The 26,981-nt window shown below is 39.5% G+C and overlaps 1 protein-coding gene across 1 annotated transcript in view; it reads left to right on the top strand.

The window, feature by feature from the left end:
- The window catches only part of TRIP12 (thyroid hormone receptor interactor 12), a 155,760-nt gene extending 130,294 nt beyond the window's left edge, over positions 1–25,466 (top strand). Inside the window, exons 32-43 of the mRNA XM_030917083.1 lie at positions 805–956; positions 1,626–1,768; positions 3,084–3,240; positions 4,884–4,982; positions 9,813–9,927; positions 10,216–10,370; positions 11,323–11,487; positions 14,515–14,679; positions 17,958–18,071; positions 20,323–20,417; positions 20,919–21,022; positions 21,889–25,466. Of these exons, the coding sequence (XP_030772943.1) occupies positions 805–956; positions 1,626–1,768; positions 3,084–3,240; positions 4,884–4,982; positions 9,813–9,927; positions 10,216–10,370; positions 11,323–11,487; positions 14,515–14,679; positions 17,958–18,071; positions 20,323–20,417; positions 20,919–21,022; positions 21,889–22,085 (1,661 nt within the window). The 3' untranslated portion in view covers positions 22,086–25,466. The remainder of the gene's footprint in view (positions 1–804; positions 957–1,625; positions 1,769–3,083; positions 3,241–4,883; positions 4,983–9,812; positions 9,928–10,215; positions 10,371–11,322; positions 11,488–14,514; positions 14,680–17,957; positions 18,072–20,322; positions 20,418–20,918; positions 21,023–21,888) is intronic.
- Positions 25,467–26,981: the final 1,515 nt, after the last annotated feature.

The raw sequence follows: 26,981 nt of genomic DNA on the forward strand, positions 1-26,981 counted from the left end.
GAGTTAGACAATATTATTTTTCCATGGAGGACCCTCTCACCCCCTCCCTGCCGCCATCACAGTAATTTTCTCACACTGGTTTCCCTGGTCCACAGAAATAAGGGCCCTGTAGCACTTTTTTTCACCCAACTAAGTTTGTTCAATATAAAAGCCTCTTAATTTTGAGATTGTTATGTTGTTGGTGTTAAAAAATGCCATTTTCGTTTACGAAATGATGGTGGTATGATTTTTTATTATTTTGCTTGCTATAAGTAAACGGCAACTGTTTTGAGTCCCTCAGATTTATTTTTTTGGTGCCTTAATGCAGCCTAGTAACAAAGGATTTGCAGACCCTACTTGAAAACCCTCAATCTGTTCAGTCCTAAGCCTTGCATTAAATAACCAAGTCTCTTTTACCAGATTTTTAATTTTGAGGTATTCGTCTCATTACAAACTGGATATGAAATATCCAGGAAATTTCTCTAACAGTGAACTTAACTTTAAACAGTTTGTTTCTATTCCTCCAGCCATTTTACCGTTTTCCGTTGTTTCTGGTATAAAGGAGAAATGTGGAAGAGCCAGCTTTCCTTCATTATAATGTTTATTTGGGTGTGGGAGGGGAAAGTGGAATTTTTATAAGCCAAGGCATTTTATATGTAAGATAAAATGGGAAGACTGTCAAACTTATCAATACCCTACTAATAGGATTCCAAGCGTTGACTATAACAACTTCCGTTAACTCTTTTAGCGATGATAGGACCTTGGCTGCACTGGCTTCGCCTTTCTGACTTTGATCAAAACTTACTTTGATCTTTTGTCCTTTAGATGGAGTGTGCCCATCAGTATCAAATCCTCTAGAAGTTTACCTCATTCCCACACCACCTGAAAATATAACATTTGAAGACCCATCATTAGATGTGATCCTTCTTTTAAGAGTTTTACATGCTATCAGTCGATACTGGTATTACTTGTATGATGTGAGTAACGTTGCCTACTTAAGAAGTTTTCATGGTCTGTGATTGATAAATTTCCTATTGCACTAGAAATGGAAATAGTAATTCAGCTAAATGCAGGGATCCTAGCCCAGTAAAGTATAATGTACTCATCAGTGGAAACTTCTCCCCGACTTTTTCTCCCGGTCTAATCTAAGACTAAAGGCTTAGATTAATTCTCTTGGCAGATTTTCTCTAGCAATAAATTTATGAAATTAAGCTACAATATGAAACTTGAACATGGATTTATTATAGTTAAAATTCTTTAGGTACAAGTAACGAGAAGTTTATATATCAAGTAAAAGTTGGGTAAAAGTTGCATGCTGCCGTTGATATTTATATAGCGTAGAGAAGAGTAAAGGAATTGGCCCTGCATGAAACATTAGCTGCAACATCACTGAATGATTGAGCCAGCAGCAATGGCTGGGGGCGGTGCCCAGCAGTGGCAAGGGGTACATGTGAAGGCTTAACAGTGTATTGTGGGAATTGTTGTTTTACGTGGGACACAGTAATGAGAGGCCGTGTGTTGTATGTCGGCAACCAGCACTGAATTCAGGGTACTTTGCATGGATTTGGGGATAATGGAAGAGATTGTGAATATAATCCTAATGTTTTACTACATGTAGACTTTTTTTTTTTTAAAACATTTTACAGAATGCAATGTGCAAGGAAATTATTCCAACTAGTGAATTTATTAACAGTAAGTTAACAGCAAAAGCAAATAGGCAACTTCAAGATCCTTTAGTAATCATGACAGGAAACATCCCAACATGGCTTACTGAGCTAGGAAAAACCTGGTAAGACAATCACTTCTGTAATGGTGGCCTTGGAAATGTTACTGGGTTGGTCTTGATGTATTTTTTTACAGAAACATTGTCTTTACTGGACTTAGTCAAATGTTTATTAATACCGTTGATCACAACTTGCTTAATTGTGTGGCTTTAGCATGTAAACAGACTAGGCAAGTTTGGGGGCTGGATCTTCTTGGTAGTATGTGTCTATGTATGAAATAATAGGAAAGTACACATAGCAGTTTGGCTGAAGATAGTCAAAATTATCTGTTCTCATAAAATTGGATTCCAAAGGTGTAGTTGCTTGATTCTCTGAGCCTGCTTGGGTCAGGGACTCTAGAACTGCAAGTGGTAAATGTAAGCCACTGGCCATATACATTTAAATCGGCAGTCCCCAACTCTTTTTGGCACCAGGGACCAGTTTCATGGAAGACAATTTTTCCACAGACGTGGACTGGGAGATAGGGCTCGTTTCAGGATGATTCAAGTGCCTCATGAAGGTGGTGGTCATATTTTAAAAATGAGCTTTCATTAGTCATGTTATACTTCCTTCAGGTAGATTAAAGATCTATCGACCTAAGTGTAGGATTTGAAAAATTAAATATCAGATTCTGCATTGAAAGGCTACTTAATGCACTATTGATCACTTAGAAATTTCATATAAGAAGTATGAAAATTCTTTAAAATTAATTGACCTGGCTGGACGCGGTGGCTCACATCTATAATCCCAGCACTTTGGGAGGCCAAGACAAGTGGATCACCTGAGGTCAGGAGTTCAAGACCAGCCTGGCTAACACGGTGAAACCCCGTCTCTACTAAAAAATACAAAAAACTAGCTGGGCGAGGTGGCGGGCGCCTGTAGTCCCAGCTACTCGGGAGGCTGAGGCAGGAGAATGGCGTAAACCCGGGAGGCGGAGCTTGCAGTGAGTTGAGATCCGGCCACTGCACTCCAGCCTGGGCGACAGAGCAAGACTCCGTCTCAGAAAAAAAAAAAAAAAAAAAAAATTAGCTGGTTGTGGTGTCGGGAGCCTGTACTCCCAGCTACTTGGGGGGCTGAGGCAGGAGAATTGCGTGAGCCTGGGAGGCAGAGGTTACAGTGAACCTAGATCACACCACTGCACTCCAGCCTGGGCGACGGGAGCAAGACTCCATCTCAAAATCAATAAACAAATTGACCTAAACAATTTTTACTGATTTTATTTACAATTTTTATTCTATATCATATCAAAAGTTGTTTCTAATATAAGTTTGGATTTTTTTTTTTTTTTAGTAGTTTCTGATTCTCATCTAGATAATAAACTTACATTGCATCTTTTTACAGCCCATTTTTCTTTCCTTTTGATACCCGGCAAATGCTTTTTTATGTAACTGCATTTGATCGGGACCGAGCAATGCAAAGATTACTTGATACCAACCCAGAAATCAACCAGTCTGATTCTCAAGATAGCAGAGTTGCACCTAGATTGGATAGAAAAAAAGTAAGTTTCTCCCCGAAATCTTTAAATAATCTGAGCTTTTCAAAATAATGGGAAAACTAGAAATGTAGTGTATCTAAATGTGCATGCTGGTCGTGGAGGCCTTGGTCCTGGTCAGCTAGCCCTGTTTTCCTTTCGGTCTCTTGGAATTGGGCTATCTGTGATTCTTCCTTATCCTTTATTAAGAGTTTCTCTCCTCCCCACCCGCCAGTTTCTGAAATAATTTCTACAATTCTCTTTGCTCTTTTAGTTGCCGTAACTCTTAGACCAAGAAAGAATCTTGTCTTCTCTCACTGAAACTTACTCATTCTAAATTAGGAGTTCAAACTATCTCCTGCCTTTAAAAATTGATCTCTTATGTAATAGTCGGAATTAATCGGATCCATTTCATTCCCTTAACAAGTCACTCCTACTAGAAGAGCCTGAAACAAAATCCTTAATATATTTTGAGTCTCTTCTACCAGTTAGCCCCAGTGTTGCTAACTTAATCTGTGTTTCTCATCTTGGCTCCATATTTGTGGCTCTGAACCACAGTGTCCTGAGCTATTTCCAGTGGAGGCCGATTCTACAGTTCTCACCAGCACTGTTTTTACTTAGGTCTTTTCTGTTCATTTACCTGTTTGTTTTTTTTTGCTAGGGATTTAAGTTTCTTTTCCTAAAGCCTTTATCTCCAAAAGTCTCATAAGAGACATTAGTAATAAAATAAAGGAGTTAGATGGGTGGCAGGGAGTGAAGTGTATACTGAAAAGCAAAACAAAACATAAAGCAAACATTGTAGTTAAAAAAATCTTCTTGGGCCCTGCGTGGTGGCTCATACCTGTAATCCCAGCACTTTGGGAGGCTGAGGCGGGCGGGGCGGATCATGAAGTCAGGAAATCGAGACCATCCTGGCCAACATGGTGAAACCCCATCTCTACTAAAAATGCAAAAAATAAAATAAAATAAAATAACTGGGCATGGTGGCGCATGCCTGTAATCCCAGCTACTTGGGAGGTTGAGGCAGGAGAATCACTTAAACCAGGGAGTTGGAGGTTGCAGTGAGCTGAGATCATGCCACTGCATTCCAGCCTAGCAACAGAGCAAGACTCCGTCTAAAACAAAAAAAGTCATCCTATTCACGTCCTCATTAGGATTCCATAAGCACTGATATTGGCATAAATTAGAAATCTAGCAGGACCTTTTAAAATCTCATTTGCAGGTGTTTATAGTAGTGCTTGTAGGATCTTGGCAGATCAGAGCCAATAGGTTTCCAGCTCACTTGTTTGACCTGTCACCTCCATATCTATTTCTGTATCTAAATATAAATGTACCCAGGGAAATTTCATGAAACTGCAGCCCTGAGAATTGCATTGATACTTGGCAAAGATGATTTTTTTCTTCCCCAACTTGAATTTTCTGAACTTGCCATGGCCACGAGATAAATTAGTAATTACTCTTGCATCTGGTTTCCTTAATGTATGCCAGGATGCTGTTGATGTTTGTAACGATACTGCTACCTCTTAACCTTTTCTGAGTTACCTGTTAAAGGAAATAAGTGTTAACAATTGAGTTGATTTTGTTCTTTTGCATTTCAAGAAATACCACCTGTTTATTAAAGTGTAATATTGGTAGAGCATAATTTCCTGACAGTTGTACTTTCTTCGTAGCGTACTGTGAACAGAGAGGAGCTGCTGAAACAGGCGGAGTCTGTGATGCAGGACCTCGGCAGCTCACGGGCCATGTTAGAAATCCAGTATGAAAATGAGGTGAGCTTGGAGTCCAGTGATAGTTATTTAGCTTGACTTGTGTTCTTGATTAAATATTATTTGAGTTTCTTGGTACTATGAAATTCTGAAAGACAGTTGGGAGACTTTGCTCTCTTTTCTCTTGAATGATTTGTTCTAAGTTCCCCATTTTTCAAAGCTTCAACTACATACTAAAAGGCAGTTTTTTTCCTGGCGTAAAAACACATTTGTGTTGTTAGTCTTTCAGTTGATAAATTGAAAGGATATTTTAAACAGCTGATAACTTTCAAAATGTTTGAATTGCCTTTTTGAAAAAATCAGGTTTACTGAGATATAAATAATAACTGCATACTTCAGAAATGTAGTTGTAAGGGTTGACAGATACACTTTCACATCAAGATAAAGAATACTCCGATCACCACAAAAAGTGCCCCCATTTCACGCAAAATCAGTCATTCTGTCCCCTACCCAATCCTCAGCCCCTGATAACCATTGACGTATTTTCCGTCCCTGTAATTTTGTCTTTTTTATAATATCATAAATGGAATCATGCAATATGTAGCCATTTGTCATTTTTCTTTCACTTAGCATAATGCTTTTGAGATTCATCCATGTTGCATGTGTCAATTTGTTTCCTATTATGGAATAGTTCTATTATATGAACTGTATATTGAGTATTCCATTATATGGGTACACCAAAATATGTTTACCAATCACCAGTTGATTCACTTTTTGGTTGTTTCCAGTTTTTGACTATTTTGAGTAACATCGCTATGAACATTTGTATACCAAAAGATTCCAGTAATGATTTTCTGTATATTTAAGTCTCTTGGGATACTTCCCCCTTATCTTTCACCTAATTTTTTTTTTAAGACAAAACTTAGAGTTTTGGGGCTTCCCTGAACCTCTTACGGACTTAAAATTTCTAGATCTTTCATTATACCAAATATTTACTTATAATAGCCAACCACTCTGCCCCTCAGCTTTCTTATCTGTAAAATGTAGGTAATAGTATAACCTCAAAGTTGTGACTGAGTTCATGTACATAAACTGGCTCATGGTAAGTATCATAGATTTAGCAGTTTAGTGTATGATACTAACTGTGCCTATTTAAGCAATTTTAATCACGACTTTGATTTTTCATTCATTTTATTAAGCATTTTCTCCTTCTTGATGACTTTTGAAAAGCTAAGAGTATTCGGTCACCAAAGTTAAAATTATAAGTTGTTGTGTACTAGAAAGTATACTGCATGCTAGGATTCCAGGTTATGGCAGAGTCTCTGCGCTGAAAAGATGACAGTGTAGTTAGGGAGACACAGGACAAAGGTACCAAAGAGTGTGGCAAGGTAGTGGTACAGGTGCCAAGTGAATGACGCATTCAGACAAGGAGTGCTGTCCTCAAGATGCCTTGAGTTAGACCTTAGTGTAGGAGAGCAGGAAGATTGAGAGACCATTTTCTAGTAGGAGATGGGGCCTGAGCAAAGGGTCAGGCTTGGTGGTGAGTGGCAGAAGTTAGTACTGCTGTGGAAGTGCTGGGAGAAGGGGGATAGAAAGGAGGTGGCCAGATGGAGTGGAGGCCCTGGACTGCTGGCATAAGAGATAAGGATTTTTTGAATCTAGTAGCTTGATCATGGCTGTTGCTCAGAGGATGCGGTTCTTATGTTGATGCATCCAAATTTATTACTCATAAGACTACAGGACCTTTGCTGTAACCATTTGGTATGTTTTTATTCTCTTTAAACATACATTCTACTTTCTTACTCCAGCATAGTTTTCTCTTGCCAGGAAATATCTTTCCTCTCTCATCCCTCACGGTTCTGTTAAAATTGCATCTTGCATGAAACCTAACAAGCTCAAAATGGCTTCACACAGACTGTTCTAAGGAGCAGGATTGGATTGCTGATGTGAAGTCAAGATTTTATGCCCTTCCTTCATAGGTCTTACCTATTGACCTCAGAAAAGATTCCAGGAGCTGCTTCATTAGGACAGGGGGAAGTACCTCCACCCCTACCTCACAAGCACTGACTTGGTGAGATGCATAGGGCTTCAGGTTATGATTCAAATTCAGCTGTACATGTCAGCTAGTAGCCTGTAGGAAGAATTTCTAACTAGCTCCAGAAGAATCCCAGTGAAAATCTCAGGTCACAGTGTGGGCTCCTATTTGAATTGGGATGATTGGTAAGCCAGGGAAGGATTATACCAGTCTTTGGGCTCACAAAGCCACCCAAACCCCAAGGACTGGGGTTACAAATGACCCAGTGACCTAGTCTCCTTTTGGGAAGGTGAAAGATCAGGAGCAGGGAATGTGGAGCCTGGCCTGCCCACTTACTGGCTGTGTGATTTTGGGCAAGTTAACATAAACTCATCAGTGTCCTCTCAGCCCTTTACATAATTAATGCACCTGCCTCCTCATGTTGTTAGAATGATAAAATGAGCTGAAATGTGTGAAGCACTCAGAACGTTGTCATATAGTAAGTGCCAGTATGTGTTAGTTTTGAGAGAAAAAGATTCCTTTTTAAGTCAAGTTGTCAAACTTTTGTTTTTCTGTTTCTAGGGTTTTATGCTTTCCTTTCCTTTAAAAAGAAAAATGAAGCTCAACCAAGTACCTGCCCTTTTAGTGGTGTGGTTGGGTAGAATGATAATCCCTGAAGAGATGAGGTTGCTCTGTGGGGATGCTGGCCGCCCCCAGGTTGTATCAGCAAAGCAAACATGACCTGGGCCTTCCACCTTCTGCAGAGGCTCACAGACGGAAGTGCTGTTAGTGATTTAATATTTTAAGAATCCTTTTAGAAACAACAGCATTGGATGAAGGAAATAGACTAATTTGATCTGTGACTTCTGTTAAACCTGGGATAATAGTATGGCAAAAGGAGAATTAACTAGCACCATCTGGTGGATGCCATGTGTGACTGCAGGTTTTTCTTTGCTTCTCTCTTGTTCCTCAGTCTTCCAGTGCCTGGGATTCAGTGCAGAACAGAAGATACAAAGTACTCCCACCCCCATGATGGAGCTTATCTTTTTGTTTGGGGAGGCCAATACATACACACACATTCATGTACACATATATGTTAGGCCGTGTGGAAGAAAAGTAAAATAAGAGGATGAAGCATTATGGGGACGCGTAGCGTGGTCCGAGGACATTTGAGTGGAGGCAAGTCATTGTGGTCTGGGGGAAAAGTATCTCTAGCACAAGAACAGAAAAGCAGTGTTCCTAGCCTGTTGGAGGATGAGTGTGGCTTGAGCATAGTGAGCAAGGGCAGAGTAGGAGGAGTCAAAGAGACTGAGTGGGATGTGCAAAGGGGTCATGTAGGCCGTGGTAAGAACTGGAGCTCTGCTTTAAATGAGATGAAAAACCTTTGGAAAGCAGCAAAGGAATGCCGCGTACTTGTGTTTTGTAAGGATTACGCTTGCTCCTATAAGCATGGGATATAAGATGTCGGGAATGTTAGTGCAGAGACCATCTAGAAGACTTTAGCAGTAGACCAGATGACAGAGGATGGCAGCTGGGTAAAGTTGGTAATTAGTTTAGAATGCATTTTGAAGGCAGCGCTTACTGTATTTACTGATCAATTGGATTGTGCAGGTTTAGAGAATGGTCAAGAACAGCTCTAAGGATTTGGTTGGAGTATTCATTTTGGGGTTAATGGTGATACCACTTACTGGTACGGAATTCTAATAGGGTTAGGGGTTAATCAGGAAAGCACCACTAGGTCCAAGCAGATCTCTGTTTTGAAAGAGTTAAATGTTTAGTGGACTACATCTAAACTTTTAAACTAGTGTGAGTAATTTTTAAGAGTAACCGTAATAATGCTAAAATAGTACCCTTTGTTTACGAGTAATCTATAAATGTTGCCTTCTTGACAGGGTTACAGTTAGATTTAGCGTATAACCTATGATAGGAACTTGTCACTACCTGCATATCTTTGTTTACGGTCTGATCTGGTAGGACCTTGACAGAACAGGAAGGAATGAGCAAGCTATGAACACTGCTTCAGGCATTCCCACATCAGGTGTCTCATGGAGGAGTAGTTTAACTTTAGGCTGCACAGTCGCCTTCAGAGCTTGTTTAATAATACCAGTGCCCAGGCTCTAAGCTGAATGTGCCAGATCGGAATCTTCAGGACGTGACACCCCTATATGTGCATGTTGATAAAGCTCTGGGGATTCCAGTGCACCCTGGGAGTTGAGAAGCATTGGTGTCCTGTATGACGCCATCAGTCCTGTCTGTGCTAGTGTGGAATCAGACCTTTCATTATTTGTATTTTATTTGACATATCTCTATTAAATGGCTACTGTGTGTCAGGTACTATCAGAGATACAAGGTGACCAAAACAGTTATCATCCTGCAAAATATGCAAGCATATACTGACATTTTGGTAAAGTAATGTAGTAAGTATTTAAGTAGCTGAAAAATAAGCCCCAAGAAAAAAGGAGTAAACTAACTGTTGGGAGCAGATGTTGAGGGGAGCCTTCCCCTTGAGAGGGTGACATTTGAGCTGGTTTGGGGTAGCAGTTCACTAAAGAGAAAAAGGGGAAAGACATCCATATGCAGACAATGCCATATTGTTCCTGAAGGAAAGATAGGTAGCCACAGTGGCACTTCTGTGAGTACAGCCTGAAATCGTTCAGCTGACATGTTGGGGCCTTAGCGGGTAGGAAGTAATGAAGAGTTGCTAGTTTTGTCCAGGTGACCAGGACTGAAAGAATAAATCCGGTCAGGACATTTTTGGAAAATAATCTCTAATGCATCCTGGTAAACAGTTGCTGTTAGTCTCCACATTTCCAAGAGATTGGCAGTAAAAAAGCACAATTTCTAAAATTTCAAGTCGTTCTACTTGTGTTCCTCTGTAGGTTGGTACAGGTCTTGGGCCTACACTGGAGTTTTATGCGCTTGTATCTCAGGAACTACAGAGAGCTGACTTGGGTCTTTGGAGAGGTGAAGAAGTAACTCTTAGCAATCCAAAAGGTAATGCCTATCTGTAAGTAACTCGGTTTGTGTTACTCAGATCAGGTAATGGACTCTGACAGTTCATTAAATATATTTAATTTCTAATGGACAACTGTGCTTGCTTCTTTCAGCCTCTGTTTTCTCATTTATCAAGTAGGGAAGGCCTGTCCAGTTCTAGAGGACTTCATTCAGTGATCTGCACTCCCATTTTGAGAATACTTAATTTCTTTAAATGTTCTTAGTTACCAGGTTTTGTTTTGTTTTTGGAAACATCATCTAAAGTTTGGTGAATTGCTTGTTTTTCAGGAAGCCAAGAAGGGACCAAGTATATTCAAAACCTCCAGGGCCTGTTTGCGCTTCCCTTTGGTAGGACAGCAAAACCAGCTCATATCGCAAAGGTTAAGATGAAGTTTCGCTTCTTAGGAAAATTAATGGCCAAGGCTATCATGGATTTCAGATTGGTAAGTTTACGATGGTTTGCTTTTTGCAGGTTTGGTGTAGAATGTTCTGTGCAGGTACCTCAGTCCCCTGTAGTTACTGCTATACTTCAGAGCAGTGCTTCTCAAACTTTAATACACATATGAATTACTTGGAGATTTTGTTAAAAATGCCAGTTCTGATTCAGTTGGGCAGGGGTAAGACTGTCCTACTGTCCAAGATTCTAAGTTTTCCTGTCAGCTCCCAGGGCACGCCCAATTGCCAGGTTGTGGACCACTCCTTGGGTAGCAAGGATTCAGATAATCAGGCAAGTTAAGGTGGTATTAATTATTTATTTTCTAGAGTCTGACATTACCTTTTCAATTCAGTAGGAAAGTTTGTGCATGTAACTAAACTTCATTAAATTTACCTTAGAGCGCTGTTGTGAAAATAACCCAAGTGATCAGCATTCATAGAGGTTGGAATGTTTCTGGACATTTCTTCATTGCTTTTTCTCTTGAATTTCTGGCCTCAAGCAACCCCTTCACATTGGCCTCCCACAGCACTGGAGTTACAGGCACGAGCCACCATGCTCTTCTCCCGTTTCCAGAGGCACTTTATCAGTATGTTTAAGACATTTTCACCTGTGGCCAAATTGACACGTTTACAATTTCACTTTAACTGAAGAGTGGGCAGTTTATCAGTTAGTTTAGAAGTTCCATTTAGTTTTCTATTTTAAATATAGTAAGTTTTTTCCCTTAACATTTTTTGCTTTGGGATATTCAATGATACAGACTACAGTAGAGTTGCGTTTAGAGCCCCAAATCAAGAGAATCAGTTTTGTGTAGTGGGAGAAATAGTTCCTAACTACAGAATTTTCTTTCTTGGGGATTACTTGACCTATTAATATTTAAATGATCTCCTGAAGTGCCTTAGATGGCGGTAATGCCGGAAGCTCAGTGTGACAGTGAAAATATTATGCATATTCCGTTTCAGGTGGACCTTCCCCTTGGCTTACCCTTTTATAAATGGATGCTACGGCAAGAAACTTCACTGACATCACATGATTTGTTTGACATCGACCCAGTTGTAGCCAGATCAGTTTATCACCTAGAAGACATTGTCAGACAGAAGAAAAGACTTGAACAAGATAAATCCCAGGTAGGCTTAGAAGAAACAGTCGAGTGGATCAGATCTTTATTTTAGAAAAATGAGGCTTTTGTTAAATGGTTTGTATTTGACTCAGTTGTTATAGTAATGTTATATTGTAGGAGATTTTAATTCTTGTGTTATACTAACTAAGATACATGATTTCACAGTGGGTCACATGACCTATACTCACAGCAGGTTATAAACATCTTGATTAGCAAATAAAATACAATTCTAAATCAGACCATAAATAAGAACTCTGATGTATCTGGGCAGATATTATATCATCTTTTAGTAAGCATTTGAATCAGTAAAACTGTTCTCAGAACAGATTTATTTTCAAGAAAGGTACCTTAATTTAGGAACAGTGTTGTTTCTAGAGATCTCAGGAAGATATGTTTTAAAGGTCACTGTGAGTGCCAACAACTATTCCTTGGTAATACATGTTGAGGTTTCTCTGTGACATCTCATAGATAACCTTGAACTTCATATCATTACTGTGTAATTTTAATGTATATAATTAATAGATAAATTACTTAACTCAATCTGAGATTAATAATGGTTTTGTGTCTGGTGTTAGAAGAAAACAAAGTTCTATTTTTTTGTGGCACAGACCCAGAAAGCTTCTGTTTGGACTGGTAACTTGGACCAATATTATTAAATCAACCCTCATTTTATAAATTAAGTAAGAATAGCACATTGAGATTCTGTAGTGAGGGAGAGTGTCACCTCTCCTGATGAGGTGGAGAGGATCTTACAATAGAGGGATAAGATTTTAGAGTGCCTTTTTATTAGAAGATTTGTAAGGAGATTCTCTTTATCCCCCGTATTAATTTGTACTTATGTGGTGCTGTTTCGAAAAGTAAGTCTATTAAGAGAAATTGGTATTCAGAGAGGCTAAGTCCACCTTTTCTGTACAAAATTTGTCATTTTAGAATTTTTAGAACCATTTTGGTTTTCACTTAACAACTTGGTAAGTTTTAAACTATTACAGTGTTGTTTAGGATTATCTCTTAGGTAAATAATGGCAAAACAAAAAAAGGAAGAACAAAAAAGCAAGTAAAACAGGAGACTCTGTTTTAGGTACCATGTATATGTTAATTTATTTAATCCCAACAACTACCATGTGAGATTGGGGTATATATCTCTGTTTTACTGGTGAGCAAACCAGGGCAGACAGGTTGAGCAACCTGCCTAAGGTCACTGACACACCTAGAGAACACAGAGCAGGAACTCAAACCCAGGCTGTCTGCATGCTTCCACACCGAGCAAGCTCTATTATATATGCTTGTCTCAAATGCAGTACACCGCCACAGTTCTCTTGTCAGTAGTTTTTGTTTGTTTGTTTGTTTGTTTTTGAGATTTGTTCTATCCTTTATTATTCCTGATGTTGTCAGTTTAAAAATGTAAAATGAATGGCACAGAATCCACACTCCAGAAATTGACATAATAACCAACTGTGAACAAGAGCATGAGAAATGGTGACATTCTGAAAAAACCACATCCTGTTTCTTTAATAAAGTATAGAGATGGGGCAAGTTGTCCTGGCTCAGATTCTACTTGGTAGCTTAAATTCTCTAAAGAGATACGGAAAATGTGCTAGAATTTATAATGTCCTAGAGATGTTTAAAGGGAATTTACATTAGTTTCTCGACTTACTGTGTAAAATCTAGAGAAACTAATGTAAATTCTCTTTAAACATCTCTAGGACATTGTAAATTCTAGATTCCTATCTAATAACAACACTTTATAATGCACATCTTTACAAATAAATTTACCAATTTCCTTGGTAGCTATGAGAGAAGACTTTCCAATAGTGTAATAGTGATCACCTTAATCTGTGACAGGGAGTATGAGGATAGTTTTGAGAACTTACCAGTGGGGGAAGATGAAAATGGAGAACTTTTTTTTTTTTTTTTTAAATCTTTCTACTGAAGAATACCTCAAATGTAAAATAAAATGCCTCCCTTTGGAGGACTTCAAATGGCACCTAAAATGGAGAGAGGCTTAAAAGTGGGTTTTTGCAGAGAAGTAAAAATGGACATAATTTTGTGACCATTTACTTTCAATCATCTGCTGCCTCCTGAGTATTCTGAATTATTTAGAATCCTAAACAGCATTTAGTTTGCTTTTTAAAACATGATTAATTAATTAATCAGAGCATTCTAACCATTTCTAGTTTAAATGACTAATTTTCTGTACCTTAATTGTTAGCCTATAGGAATTTCGTACACGGAGGCATTTCCAGTTTGGAAAGCCATTTGTCTTCTTTCTCCTAACTTGATGTCTTCATTTTTAGATGGAATTTGCATTTTGGTATGTTGGTTTTTGATCCTTAAGTTTAAAAAAAATTTACATAGGCCTTTTATAATCTTACACATTTTTAAAAAGTGAGTAATAAAGATTTTTTAACATTTGTCTTATAAAGTATTGCTTGCCTTTTTCTTAGGGATTTCTTGGAACTTTTTTTTTTTTTTTTTCTTTTAAATCACAGTGTTGCTGCATGGATACAAACTTGTTATGCATCAGAGGCCTGAAGTAGTTGAATGAAGCCTACAGGCTTCATTCTGTAGACTCGAGCTTTGCAGGGGGAGAAAGTTAATCACTATCACTAGATAGTACGTTTTTTATATTTACAGTTTCCCAACTGTATTATCAGTATTTGCTGTATACTTATACAGTATTGGATTCAAGATTAGCCTAGAAGTAATGAAAAGTTTGTCTAGTTCTAGAGTCCACATTCTTAAAATTAACTAATAGGCAGCCTATTATGCACTTACTGTGAAATTTGTTTTGCATGTGCTGAAATTGAGCAGCAGCATCCCATAATGAAGAAGCACTTCAGCCCTCTTTTCTTATACTTACTTCCTTTGTGATCTCAGTGACTCGTTCATATGTAGATTATGACCAGGAAAAGAATAAAGAAGCTAAGAGTTAAAGGAAACCATCAGCTTTATTAGGATATCTTTTATTTTTTTAAACAAAAAACTGTGAGTTAACTTTGCTTGATACCATTTCTCCCCCATTTGTGTTTTTTAGACCAAAGAGAGTCTACAGTATGCATTAGAAACCCTGACTATGAATGGCTGCTCAGTTGAAGATCTAGGACTGGATTTCACTCTGCCAGGGTTTCCCAATATCGAACTGAAGAAAGGAGGGAAGGATATACCAGTCACCATCCACAATTTAGAGGAGTATCTAAGAGTATGTAATTGTGCGTCTTTGCGGGGTAGGCCAGTTGTGAAGACAGAGGACTTTGCCTGATTGTACCTTGCTTCTGGCTGCACACGCTATGGCTTGAGACCTTCCGCATCCCCAGGACCAGTGCATGAAGGCTGCTTTACTCAAGAGCTCTTTGCTCTTGAGTGCACATATCAGATATTTCTTGTCTTATATAACCTTGAATTATTTCTCCTCAGGCTTAAATGCTATCTAATTACACCACATTTTCCTAGTTTAAAAAATTAGTGAAAAGAGAGATCATTTGTGTTCTTACTAAATTGCGTTTTTGCATTTCCATCAAGGCAGCTAGCTTGACAGAATTTACTCCAGGCATGTGAAGTGCACACTTTTATGTTTGGTGACACCTTTCAAATTACTGACTTATGGGCGAGGTGCAGTGGCTCACGCCTATAATCCTCCCAGCACTTTGGGAGGCAGAGGCAGGAGGATTACTAGAGGCCAGAAGTTCAAGACCAGCCTGGGCAACAAAGTGGGGGCCTCATCTCTACCAAAAAATGCAAAAATTAGCTGGGTGTGGTGACACGAGCCCGTAGTCCCAGCCACTTGGGAGGCTGAGGTGGGAGGGCGCGCTTGAGCCCTGGAGTTCAAAGTTACAGTGAGTCAAGGTTGCACCACTGCACTCCAGCCTGGGCGACAGAGTGAGACCCTTTCTCTTAAAAATACATATATATATGTAGACAGGTTGGATTCTAAGAACAGGATTTAGAACATTTTACATTAAAAATTAAAAACCCGGCCGGGCGCAGTGGCTGATGCCTGTAATCCCAGCACTTTGGGAGGCCGAGATGGGTGGATTATGAGGTCAGGAGATCAAGCCCATCCTGGCTAACACAGTGAAACCCCATCTCTACTAAAAATACAAAAAATGAGCCGGGTATGGTGGCAGGCGCCTGTAGTCCCAGCTACTTGGGAGGCTGAGGCAGGAGAATGGCGTGAACCCAGGAGGCGGAGCTTGCAGTGAGTGAAGATCACACCACTGCACTCCAACCTGGGCGACAGAGTGAAACTCCATCTCAAAAAAAAAAGTTAAAACCCCTTAATAGTGGCTAATTGTGATTCTTCAAACATTACCTTTAATTCTCAATAACATTTTATCCTCTTGGGAAATTCTCATTTGATTCCCATCTAGTGAGGTAATATATAACTCTATGGCATAGGTTTCACATAAATAGATTTTTAAAACACACTAAATATATATGTGGCTGGATACAGTGGCTCATGCCTGTAATCCCAGTACTTTAGGTGGCCTAGGCGGGCAGATCATGAGGTCAGGAGTTCAAGACCAGCCTGGCCAACATAGTGAAACCCCATCTCTACTAAAAATACAAAAATTAGCCAGGTGTGGTAGTGCACACCTGTAGTCCCAGCTACTGAGGAGGCGGAGGCAGGAGAATCGCTTGAACCCGGGAGGTGGAGGTTCCAGTGAGCCACTATTACGCCACCACACTCCAGTTTGGGCAACAGAGTGAGACTTCGTCTCAAAAAAAAAAAGAAAGCATGTATATATTATTTTGTGATGCTTGACTATATTTGCTAAATTCAGGAAAAGTAGTTTTATATTGAACACAAATTGTATTTTAAATTACAACTATATAGATCCTTATTACCAATGTTTGACAATTTTTTTTTTGGTTTATTCCTGACATTGGATGGAAAGGGCATTGGATTTAAGTCAGAATGGCCACCTACCCCTTGAACTGACCTTTCCACTAACTTGCTGTGGGACTTTAGATGGAGCCTCTGAAAAACTTCATCTCCAGTTTCTTCATCAGCTTTGAAAGAAAAGTTTTTTGAAAACTTTCTTTTTGCAGCTGGTTATATTCTGGGCACTAAATGAAGGCGTTTCTAGGCAATTTGATTCGTTCAGAGATGGATTTGAATCAGTCTTCCCACTCAGTCAAAGAGAGAGAGATTATAGGTTAAATAATAACCGGCCAGGTGCAGTGACTCATGCCTGTAATCCAGCACTTTGGGAATCTGAGGCAGGCGGATCACGAGGTCAGGAGTTCAAGACCAGCCTGACAAACATGGTGAAACCCCATCTCTACTAAAAATACAAAAATTAGCCGGACGTGGTGGTGCACACCTGTGGTCCCATCTACTCGGGAGGCTGAGGCAGGGGAATTGCTTGAACCGGGGAGGCGGAGGTTGCAGTGAGCTGAGATCATGCCACTGCACTCCAGCCTGGGCGACAAAGCAAGACTGTCTCAAAAGAAATAATAATAACGCCGGGCACGGTGGCTCAAGCCTGTAATCCCAGCACTTTGGGAGGCCGAGACGGGCGGATCATGAGGTCAGGAGATCGAGACCATCCTGGCTAACATGGTGAAACCCCTTCTCTACTAAAAACTACAAAAAACTAGCCAGGCGAGGTGGCGGTGCCTGTAGTCCCAGCTACCTGGGAGGCTGAGGCAGGAGAATGGTGTGAACCCGGGAGGCGGAGCTTGCAGTGAGCTGAGATCTGGCCACCGCACTCCAGCCTGGGTGACAGAGCGAGACTCCGTCTCAAAAAAAAAAAAAAAAAAAAAAAAAAAAAAGAAATAATAACAACAACCTAAATCCCCTGTTACTTAACAGTTGTGTAATTCATAAGTAATTCCTTTTTAATAGTCAGTGAGCCTGTCTTCTCATCCTGTTTCTTCTGACTTTGTGAAAGCCATTCTTCCATCTTCCTAGCAAATAATGAGTTAACATTTAGATTGTTGGACCAATAAGAGTTGCTTTTTCTTCCTCTCCAATTGTGTGTGACTTCATTTCCAGGCTTTGCCTACTTCTGACAGGAAGCACACACTGCAGACAGGTTGGGTTCTAAGAACTTCACAGGATTTAGAACTAAACATTTTACATTAAAAATTAAAAACCCTTAATAGTGGGTAATTGTGATTCTTCAAACATTACCTTTAATTCATTTTATCCTCTTGGGAAATTCTCATTTGATTCCCATCTAGTGAGGTAATGTAACTCTATGGCATGGGTTTAACATAAGTAGATTTTTTAAACATACTAAATATAAATGCACATGGCATTTTTTTACATTTTGTTATTGGTAAGGGCCCCACATTAGATGTCAACCTGAGGTTTTACTCATGTAGTTTTCTAGCAGGTATTTTAAAGACCTAATAACTTGTTTGTTCTTTATAAAGTGATCCAGAAGGGTGTTTCACTGTACTTTGCCACATATTAAATAATAAAGAGATTTGAAATTTTGTCACAGTTTTTTGAAAACTTTCTTTTTGCAGCTGGTTATATTCTGGGCACTAAATGAAGGCGTTTCTAGGCAATTTGATTCGTTCAGAGATGGATTTGAATCAGTCTTCCCACTCAGTCATCTTCAGTACTTCTACCCGGAGGAAGTGAGTAGCTTATGTCTAAAAGAAATGGTCATACCTATAATTTTAGTGGAATGTTTCTGTGCTGCCTAGTCAAAGACCGTATTGTTGCACAAAAACAAAAAAATGGGTGTTTGATAGCATGGGATGGTTTGGGAAAGACAAAGAATTTCCTGAGCAAGTAAGAATGTTAAGTAGGTGTCCTCTCTTAGATTGGAGTAGTGGGTTCCATGCGTGACAGAGTAAGCATAGCATCTCTGTCAGCCTAGACCCTCAGTGCCATTCAGTGGAGAATGGGGACTTTTGTGGTGTGTGGCATGTTCTGCATGTTTCTGTACTGCTATGGAAGCCAAGAGACATGGAGGGGGCTTTACTTTATTTCTTAATGAAACTTCGATTCGATGAGACATTGTTTCACAATCAAAGTTAGTCCTTGAAGTTTTAAGAAAGTATTATGAATTATCTAATTGTCAAATACAGAGAATACTTCTGAGAATGGAAGAAATGGATTTATGTGCTTGGTTTTCTCTAGCCATCTGTATTAGTCGGTTTTCATGCTGCTGATGAAGACGTACCCGAGATTGGGCAATTTACAAAAGAAAGAAATTTATTAGACTTAGAGTTCCACGTGGCTGGGGAGGCCTCGCAATCGTGGTGGAAGGTGAAAGGCACATCTTACGTGGCAGCAGACAGGACAAGTGCTTGTGCGGGGAAACTCCCCTTTTTAAAACCATCAGATCTCATGAGACATATTCACTATTATGAGAATAGCCTGGGAAAGACCCGCCCCCCATGATTCAGGTACCTCCCACCGGGTCATTCCCACAGCAGGTGGGAATTGTGGGAGTTACAATTCAAGATGAGATTTGGGGTATAGGCACAGCCAAACCATATAACCATCTTTATTTGAAGTGCCAAATCTCAAAAGAACTGCTCACTGGTCGTGAGATATAGAAAGGCTCTAGAATGTGTGCCGTTTCCCTCCGTTTTGAAATCTTTTTATTTACTGTTTGAATACTAGTTTTAGAGTGTACGTCCACTACTGACTGAATCTGTAACTTTTTGATTAACTTAACATCTTAATCTCAGTTATATTTGTGTCTACTTTGATTTACTACTTTTTTTAAGCATGTAGTGTGCCTGATACTTGTAGGCACTGCTTGTCACCTGGAATAGAGTCATGGTCCTCACCACTTGCTGTATAACCTTATCCAAGTTACTGTATCTGATAGGACTGTTTATCTGTAAAATTGGAATAACCCCTGTCACAGAGTAATGGAAATTAAATAGACTGGGCACAGTGACTCAGCCTATAATCCCAGCACTTCGGGAGACGGAGGTGGGAAGATCACTTGAGCTCAGAAATTTAAGATTAGCCTGGGCAACATAGTGAGACCTCGTCTAAAATAAAAATAAAAATTATTAGCTGGGCATGGTGGTATGCACCTGTAGTCTCAGCTACTTGGAAGGCTGAGGATCACTTGAGCCCAGGAGATCATGATGGTAGTGAGCTGTGATTAGCCACTATACTCCAGCCTGGGCAACAGAGCAAGGCTTTGTCTTTAAATATATAGGAGCAGACAGTGAGCAGTATATAATAGATAATAAATTTCATTGGCCTCAAATTGGATTTTCTCGAAGTATGCAGTCTTCTACAATTCAGCAGTTAACCAGAGGAAAGGCATGGTTTTAATTTGAAACTGATGTTAGATTTTCTAAGGACATGAAAGCATATATTGCTTTCTAATATGCACTCTATAATATCTAGGTTGGTCCCCATACAACCAACCATATGGTGTAGACATGCCTCTCTGCGAAGTGTAAAGACCTACCCATTTGCTGTGTCCTGGTTCAGCTTGCTTGTCCCACTTCTTTCTCCAGCTCAATGTTCTCTCCCTTAGCATCTGTTACTGTATACTTTTGTGTTTCTGAAAGCCAGGATTTATAAAATCTCCCTGATTAGAAGCAGATTATCCATATTTAAAGCACCTAAAGTAATGGGACGAAAGGAAACGGAAATCAAGGGTCATCAGGTGTTTTTGGTTTGAGAGGAAGGGTTTCTCCAGAACCAAGTCCCTACAGATGGGCAGGGTGCTTCATAGTGTACAGCTAAAAGGGAAGTGGAATCTCTACATGTTTTTTTAGAAAGAGGTCCCAGGCAGAAGGTTTTAGTACTGAGACTGATACTCTTGTGTGGTACACATAGACCTTTATTTTCACTCAGGTAAGCAAATGTTTCTTTCCTAATTCTTTTTACCCTTATTTGAACTCACAGCTGGATCAGCTCCTTTGTGGCAGTAAAGCAGACACTTGGGATGCAAAGACACTGATGGAATGCTGCAGGCCTGATCACGGTTACACTCATGACAGGTAAGTACTGGGCTCTGCCAGTTTTTCTATTCATTCTGAAGAATGTGGAGGGGGGGTGTGTGTGTACACACGCGTGCACACGTGTAAACAACAAAAGTTGAAGTGGTTCATTTTAAAATGTCTGCCTGTTAATGGATGCTTACTTCTGTTTCGGCCTTACTTCTCTCAAGATAGGAAATGAAGACCCAAGGGTTTCTTTCTCAGGTATTTCTGTGAAAATACTAGGGGTTGGGGAAGACAGATTTAATCCTGTTCCCCACTATTACATGTAGTAAAGCAGAACTATCTGTACAGTACCAGACCCAGTCTTCCTACAACTGTGATCATTCCATCTGAATTCTAGTCATAACAGAAACACATTTGATTGAGTACATTGTAATGGAAATACATGTGTAATTTAAAAGTGCTAATCTATCTAATTTTGACGTCATGTGATGCAATGCAATGTGATTAAAACTCTAACCTGATGAAATAATTGTGGTATATTTATTTCTGTTATAGTCGGGCTGTGAAGTTTTTGTTTGAGATTCTCAGTAGTTTTGATAATGAGCAGCAGAGGTTATTTCTCCAGTTTGTGACTGGTAGCCCAAGATTGCCTGTTGGAGGTGGGTACGATGTTGATGTTTAGCATTTATTCTACCTATGGGTGGGTTTGTGAGTGTGAAACTTCAGGACCATCAGCAAGAGATTCTTTATCTCACTTGCAGTGCCTCTTAGTTATTCCAATATCATTAGAGTGCGTCGAGACCACTCGCAGGGAGATTCGCCTGAGGTTTGTCTTAAACATATTGAAGTGGGATTACTAATACACATGTAATGCTGGTTAGAGAAAATTCCAGGCCATTAGTACATTCTAAACTCTTGGTTGACTTAGATGAGAATGGATTCTGAAATCTGGTTTTTCAGATTGAATCCTAATATAAGTTAAATTGGTATTCTATTGTTTTTGATTTATTTTGTTTTTTGAGACAGGATCTCACTCTGTCGCCCAGGCTGGAGTGCAGTGGCGTGATCTTGGCTCACTGCAACCTCTGCCTCCTGGGCTCCAGTGAGATCCTCCTGCCTGAGCCTCCTGTCTAGCTGGGACTACAGGCACAACACAGCACCATGCCTGGCTAATTTTTGTGTTTTTGTTCAGATAGGGTTTCTCCATGTTGCCCAGACTGGTCTGAGCCTCTCAAGCGATTGGCTCACCTCGGCCTCCCCGAGTGCTGGGATTGCAGCCGTGAACCACTGTGGGTATTCCATTTTAAAAATCAGAAGGCATAAAGAACTGTTGCTTCCACGTTACATAGCGATTTTTTAAATAATAAAGCAGGTTCCTTGCACTTAATGTATATTGAATGTGTAATTGCCAAGCAAGAAAGAATACCTTGTGTGTAATATTGTACAGCAAAGCGGTGGAATATTTTCTGATAGTTGACGTTTTTTAAAAACTTAAGTTCCTTGTCTTTCTTTTTCTCTTAATCAGGATTCCGGAGTTTGAATCCACCTTTGACAATTGTCCGAAAGACATTTGAATCAACAGAAAACCCAGATGACTTCTTGCCCTCTGTAATGACTTGTGTGAACTATCTTAAGTTGCCGGACTATTCAAGCATTGAGATAATGCGTGAAAAACTGTTGATAGCAGCAAGAGAAGGGCAGCAGTCGTTCCATCTTTCCTGATCACAAGAAATGCAGTGTCTCTGCCTGTTACAGCAAAAGAAACAAATCATGATTTCTTTTCTAATGTATCACCTGAGTCAAGGAAACATGTTACGCCTTCTTGTTGTAGGAAAAACGGCTTGCAGATTATAAAGAGACATTTGGTTGATATTCATTAATGGCCCCATGGACTTAAAGTGATCAGGCCCTAAAACGTTGTTGTGATGAGGTTTCTTTAGCAAGTTCTTGTTTAAATTATCATTTATTTGATGAGTGAAGTTTTTAACATGCTTTGCTGTGTGAAATTTAAAAAAGGGATGTTTTTCCAGGCTGGAACAATAAATGTCGCTGTGCAGTTTAATTCTGGGCTGTGTGTATCCATCTAGCTAAGTCTGCAGTTTTGTTTCCTCCAAAGACAACTCTTGTACATAAGTACAGAAATTTAAGCTCACATGTATTTGACAAATATAGTTTAGTAGACTAGCTCTATGTGCTTTTCACTTTCCTCTGATTTTCTCTCCCTGATTCATTATTGTCTGTGCAGCTCACAGTTTTTTTGTATACAACTCACAGTTCTCAAATTTTCATTACCCATGGGCTCGTGACCCATGGGTTCATTGTCCCATGTTCTGTGCAGTTAAGATCTAATTTAAAATTCATTGGATTGAAATATATTGAATATAATTCAGCTTTTGTAACTAGGTAGACTTTTCTTATAGTTTAGTTTGAATATAGTGTAGGGTATTACTGGCTTTTTGCCAGGTGTGACACACTAGGACTGTTTCCATGGCAATTCCAGCAGCAACAGCCTCTAGAGTGAGACAGGGAAAGCTCATTTGTTTCTTTTATGAAGGTTAAGAAGTCTACAGCTTGGGCTGGCCGGTATTTATTATTCTGTGGCCAGAGCATTTTAAATTAATGTAAAATTTTTAAACAAACTAAGCAGTTTTCCTTCCCTGTTGGAGTAAAAAAAAAATTTTTTTTTCCTTTGTTTTTGTTTTATGTTTTTGTTCATATTTTATTCCACGCTCCTCTTCCCCTTCTCCCTGTGCTGACTTGGGACAAAACAGTTCAGCCTTTGTCTCGACACAGATAAAAGCACCTGTAAGCAATGCTGTCCAGTCGTTTTATGTGCTGATTTCTCAAATCTGCAATAATCCATCAGGTTAATGTTTTTACCTGAAAATAAAGAAAGTTTGCTTCACCTTTTTGTTTATAGTTTTGTGCTGTATGCATAACTTTCAATTGTATAGATGTATTTCAATGCAAGGAAATCAACATGTCTCCATGATTCGGGTCATGGCTGATTTTGCTATTCAAACAATTTATAATAACAACTTGAAGAACCTAAAATGTGAAGAGAGAATGGGAGGAGATTCCTTCCTAAGGTCCAAAATTAAGCCTGTGGCGTAAATTTGAAGGAATTTTCCGTAGTTCATCTCCTTGAAAATAAGAGATGAGCTAGTTTTTTTTTGTTTTTCTTTTTTTTATTGAACTTTGAGAAATCAATTTTCTTTGACTGTTCTGTAAGTCTTATTTCATTGACATAGGCCCTTTTCCCTATCCCACCACCCAAAAGAAACTCAGTGGCTTGTTTGACATAGATTGCTGTGTCAATTTACACTTACATGGCCTTATATGGAAACGTCCCCTCCTGAGAGTTCACTTGGGTAGTGACCCCATTAAGTGGAAGGGAACTGTCAGAGGAGTTGGGGGCAGGGGAGTCTCTGCCTGTCTCTGCAGAGACTGACGAGTGAATGGCTTTTCCCTGAAATCCAAGAACGGAATTGTTTCTGCAGTTTCACCACTAACAGCACATGTTGCTGAGCAGCTTCATCAAGTGAAGTTAAAGACTGAAACCATTTGTTTTCAACTGTTCTGATACCTTCCTGCAAACTAAGCACAAGGATTTTTGTGTGAACATAGCATTTTGTTCCTGATTTTTTAAGGGTTCTGTTAAAATTTAGACATGTATAAACAAAAGAATGTTTCATGTGTACTTGACTTTTTATCCATGTTGCGGCCCTGGCAAATTTGGCCTCATCGATTCCAGCATCTAATAAGTATATATGATGATTTTGACTCAAACTCTAAAGTCTTGAGTGTTTCAAAGTCGGTAGTTATCTGTTTAAAAGCCTCAGCCTTTAGCTTATTCCTCCTCCAATACATGGGACCTTTGGCTGATTTGGGGCAGGAAAACTCTTAAAGCAATCTCTCTTGGCAGAGGCCTTATTGCATCAGAGGGAAAAAGTATATACTTCATTTGCTATAACTCCAGTTATGCCTTAAATTTATTTGCTTGGTAATCCTATCAACAAGCACTAATTTCTTAGTATACTTTAAACACTTAGTTGGATAGCAGCTGAGATTTTGTTGTCCTTTAGTTCTTGCTGAGATGGAGTCAGTCAGATGTTAGTCATAGCTAACACCGAATTTGCGTTGTCATTTAGACAGTTACTGATTTGATCTGCTTTATACATGAGAACATATTTTTAACTATTCTACTTTAAGAAGGAAGAGGTAGCTAAATGTAATCCCCTCTTCCTATGCCCCCAGAAAACTGAACTGTAAGTTCTAGGTAGACTAATTGGGAGCGGACATGGAGTTTTAGATGCCTTAGCCAAACCCAGCAGAAACCTTTCACACAGCCACTCATTGTAAGAAATGCAGATTTTTCTCTTCTCATGCTTGTCTCTGGTTCCCTGCATTTGTAGTGACAGAACTTTCTTTCACTAGCAGGATGTAAAGAAAGTGATTATGCTTGGAGTCCCTCTTTACTTAGGGTTTGAGTTAGGTGCGTAACATGGAAAGGAGTGGTGCCTTCAAATGAATGTGACCACTCCCTATTGTGGAGTGACTTCCCTAGGGCATCCTATACATCCTATCACAGAAGGCCAAGGGACAGAGCACCAACTTCGGTATCCAAGAAATTAGATCCAAAACTCTTGATTTTCCACACTGAGGACTGTCGCGAGTAAGTTGTAAGTTTGCTGTCTTCCTTCTGGCTTAGCAGGTGCTGCGGCTGTACTCTGGACTCCCATCAGTGAGCGTGAGCTCAGGAAATGGGAGTGGAGTCTATTCCAAAAAAAAATGTGATGAAGTTTTTCATACAAGTGCATTCATATGCCAAATCCTTTTTGGAGGGTTCTGGATGCTATTGTTCATTTCTCTACTAGCAAAATGATCAAGCCTTCATTTATCTTAGGCTTTGTTTTTTGATCCATTTTGTTTTCCCTGCTGTAATGAGAACATTGTTCGGACATGTCGTGTTCTGTATTTATGATTCTCTGCGAAATGCTTTTGTATGAGTCCTAGGTTTGACATTGCGGTCGTTGACATACACGGTAAAGGAAAACGTAGTGACAGATCACTGAAGACGCTTCCTTTGTGACCTCAAAAAAACCCAGACAAAATAGCATTTATAAATAGAGAAAACAGGATTGGCTGTTTTCCGAGAACTTCAAGTTAACAATTCTTATGCAAGGAAAAGTTCTTAATGCTAAAGACTTGTTCCGCATAAAGGAGACATTCTTTAATAATGGAAGAGGTGGTTTTATTTTTACTACAAGCCGACTCATATTTCCAAACCTATAACCAATTGCTGATCTCCTGTGTAAAGCATTTTTTTCCTTTTATCTGAAACAGTGATTTATATGAACTGTTGGAATAATGGAACCTCAAACTACAGATGTGTATGTAAAATTGCATAAATGCACTGACTTCCTTCTCCCTGACTATATTTTTAATAAACAGCATTATCCTACATGGTCAGTTTTATTAAATTATACACAACTAGAGGGTTCTTCTAAGAAGTGGTATGTGCTTGCATGGGTGACTTTTGGAAAGCTTCCTATTTTGGTAAGTAATGCAGTGAGTGAACTTAGCTTTTTTTGCAGGCAGATAGTGGAGAACACTGTAGAAGACAAACACATTCAAAAAGGTGGCCCTGCTACCTGCTTACTGGTGGAGCACTTGTGTAAGGTATCCCTATGCACTAGCAAAATAGTGCCCTTGGCATTGAAAATGTGCACAGACAATAGAGCCTACTGGTTGGAACGCTATGAAGTCATCGTGCTTCACTTTCATGACTGGCTCTTCTGCCCTTAGCAAATGTCCAGTCTATTTCACTGAAACAGAAAACGCAAAATAGAATTGATTTAGAAAAGTGAAAGACGGATTTTTGTTAGGAGAGTGATGACAGAATTTAGTTTTATTTTTAAGGGTATGTGTACAGTTACACAGCTCACATACGTATATGCACACATACACGCACACATACATTGTTTTGATACAACTGCCTGAGGGAAAAACAGGTTCCCTTTGGTGAATCTCTTGGTCTGTAAAATTTCTAAATCAGAGATGAAAGGCACTACTAAATACAAGCTCACCACAAGACAGGCATCAAAGTTTATAACCAATCTGATGTCTAGATAACCAGTTCTGTGTTTGGAGCTGGGTAGCATTGCACTTCTGGTTGATGTGATTGTATGAATTAGTGTTGGCATGTTAATGGGTATATGGATGAAGTTTTCCATCTTAATGGCAGTTGTTGGGGCACTGTTCTGGTAGAAAGCACAATGTCTATTCAAACTCTTGAGACGAATGCATACAAAAGCAGGAGGCATTTTGGGAGGGGAGAGATTCAGCCATTGGAGAACAATTCTCCTAACTCCTATGCTTACTGAAGCCCGTGTCATTCCTTCCTCTCTCTTTGAGCCAGGTTAGTAACCTCAAGATTAGCTGGTTTCCTGTGTTGCTTCTCCTCTCACTTTATATGAGAAGGGCAGGAAGAAGGGTCATGCTGATGCCTGGAATAACACTGTTCTTCCTATGCAAGAAATTGCAAGGAACCAGGTCCCAGAACTGCCCCATAGCCAGCTCAAATGTCCTGTTGTGGCTTTGAGGCTCAGGCACACA

Source organism: Rhinopithecus roxellana, chromosome 14 (genome assembly GCF_007565055.1).
Source record: "Rhinopithecus roxellana isolate Shanxi Qingling chromosome 14, ASM756505v1, whole genome shotgun sequence".
Taxonomy (NCBI): Eukaryota; Metazoa; Chordata; class Mammalia; order Primates; family Cercopithecidae; genus Rhinopithecus; species Rhinopithecus roxellana.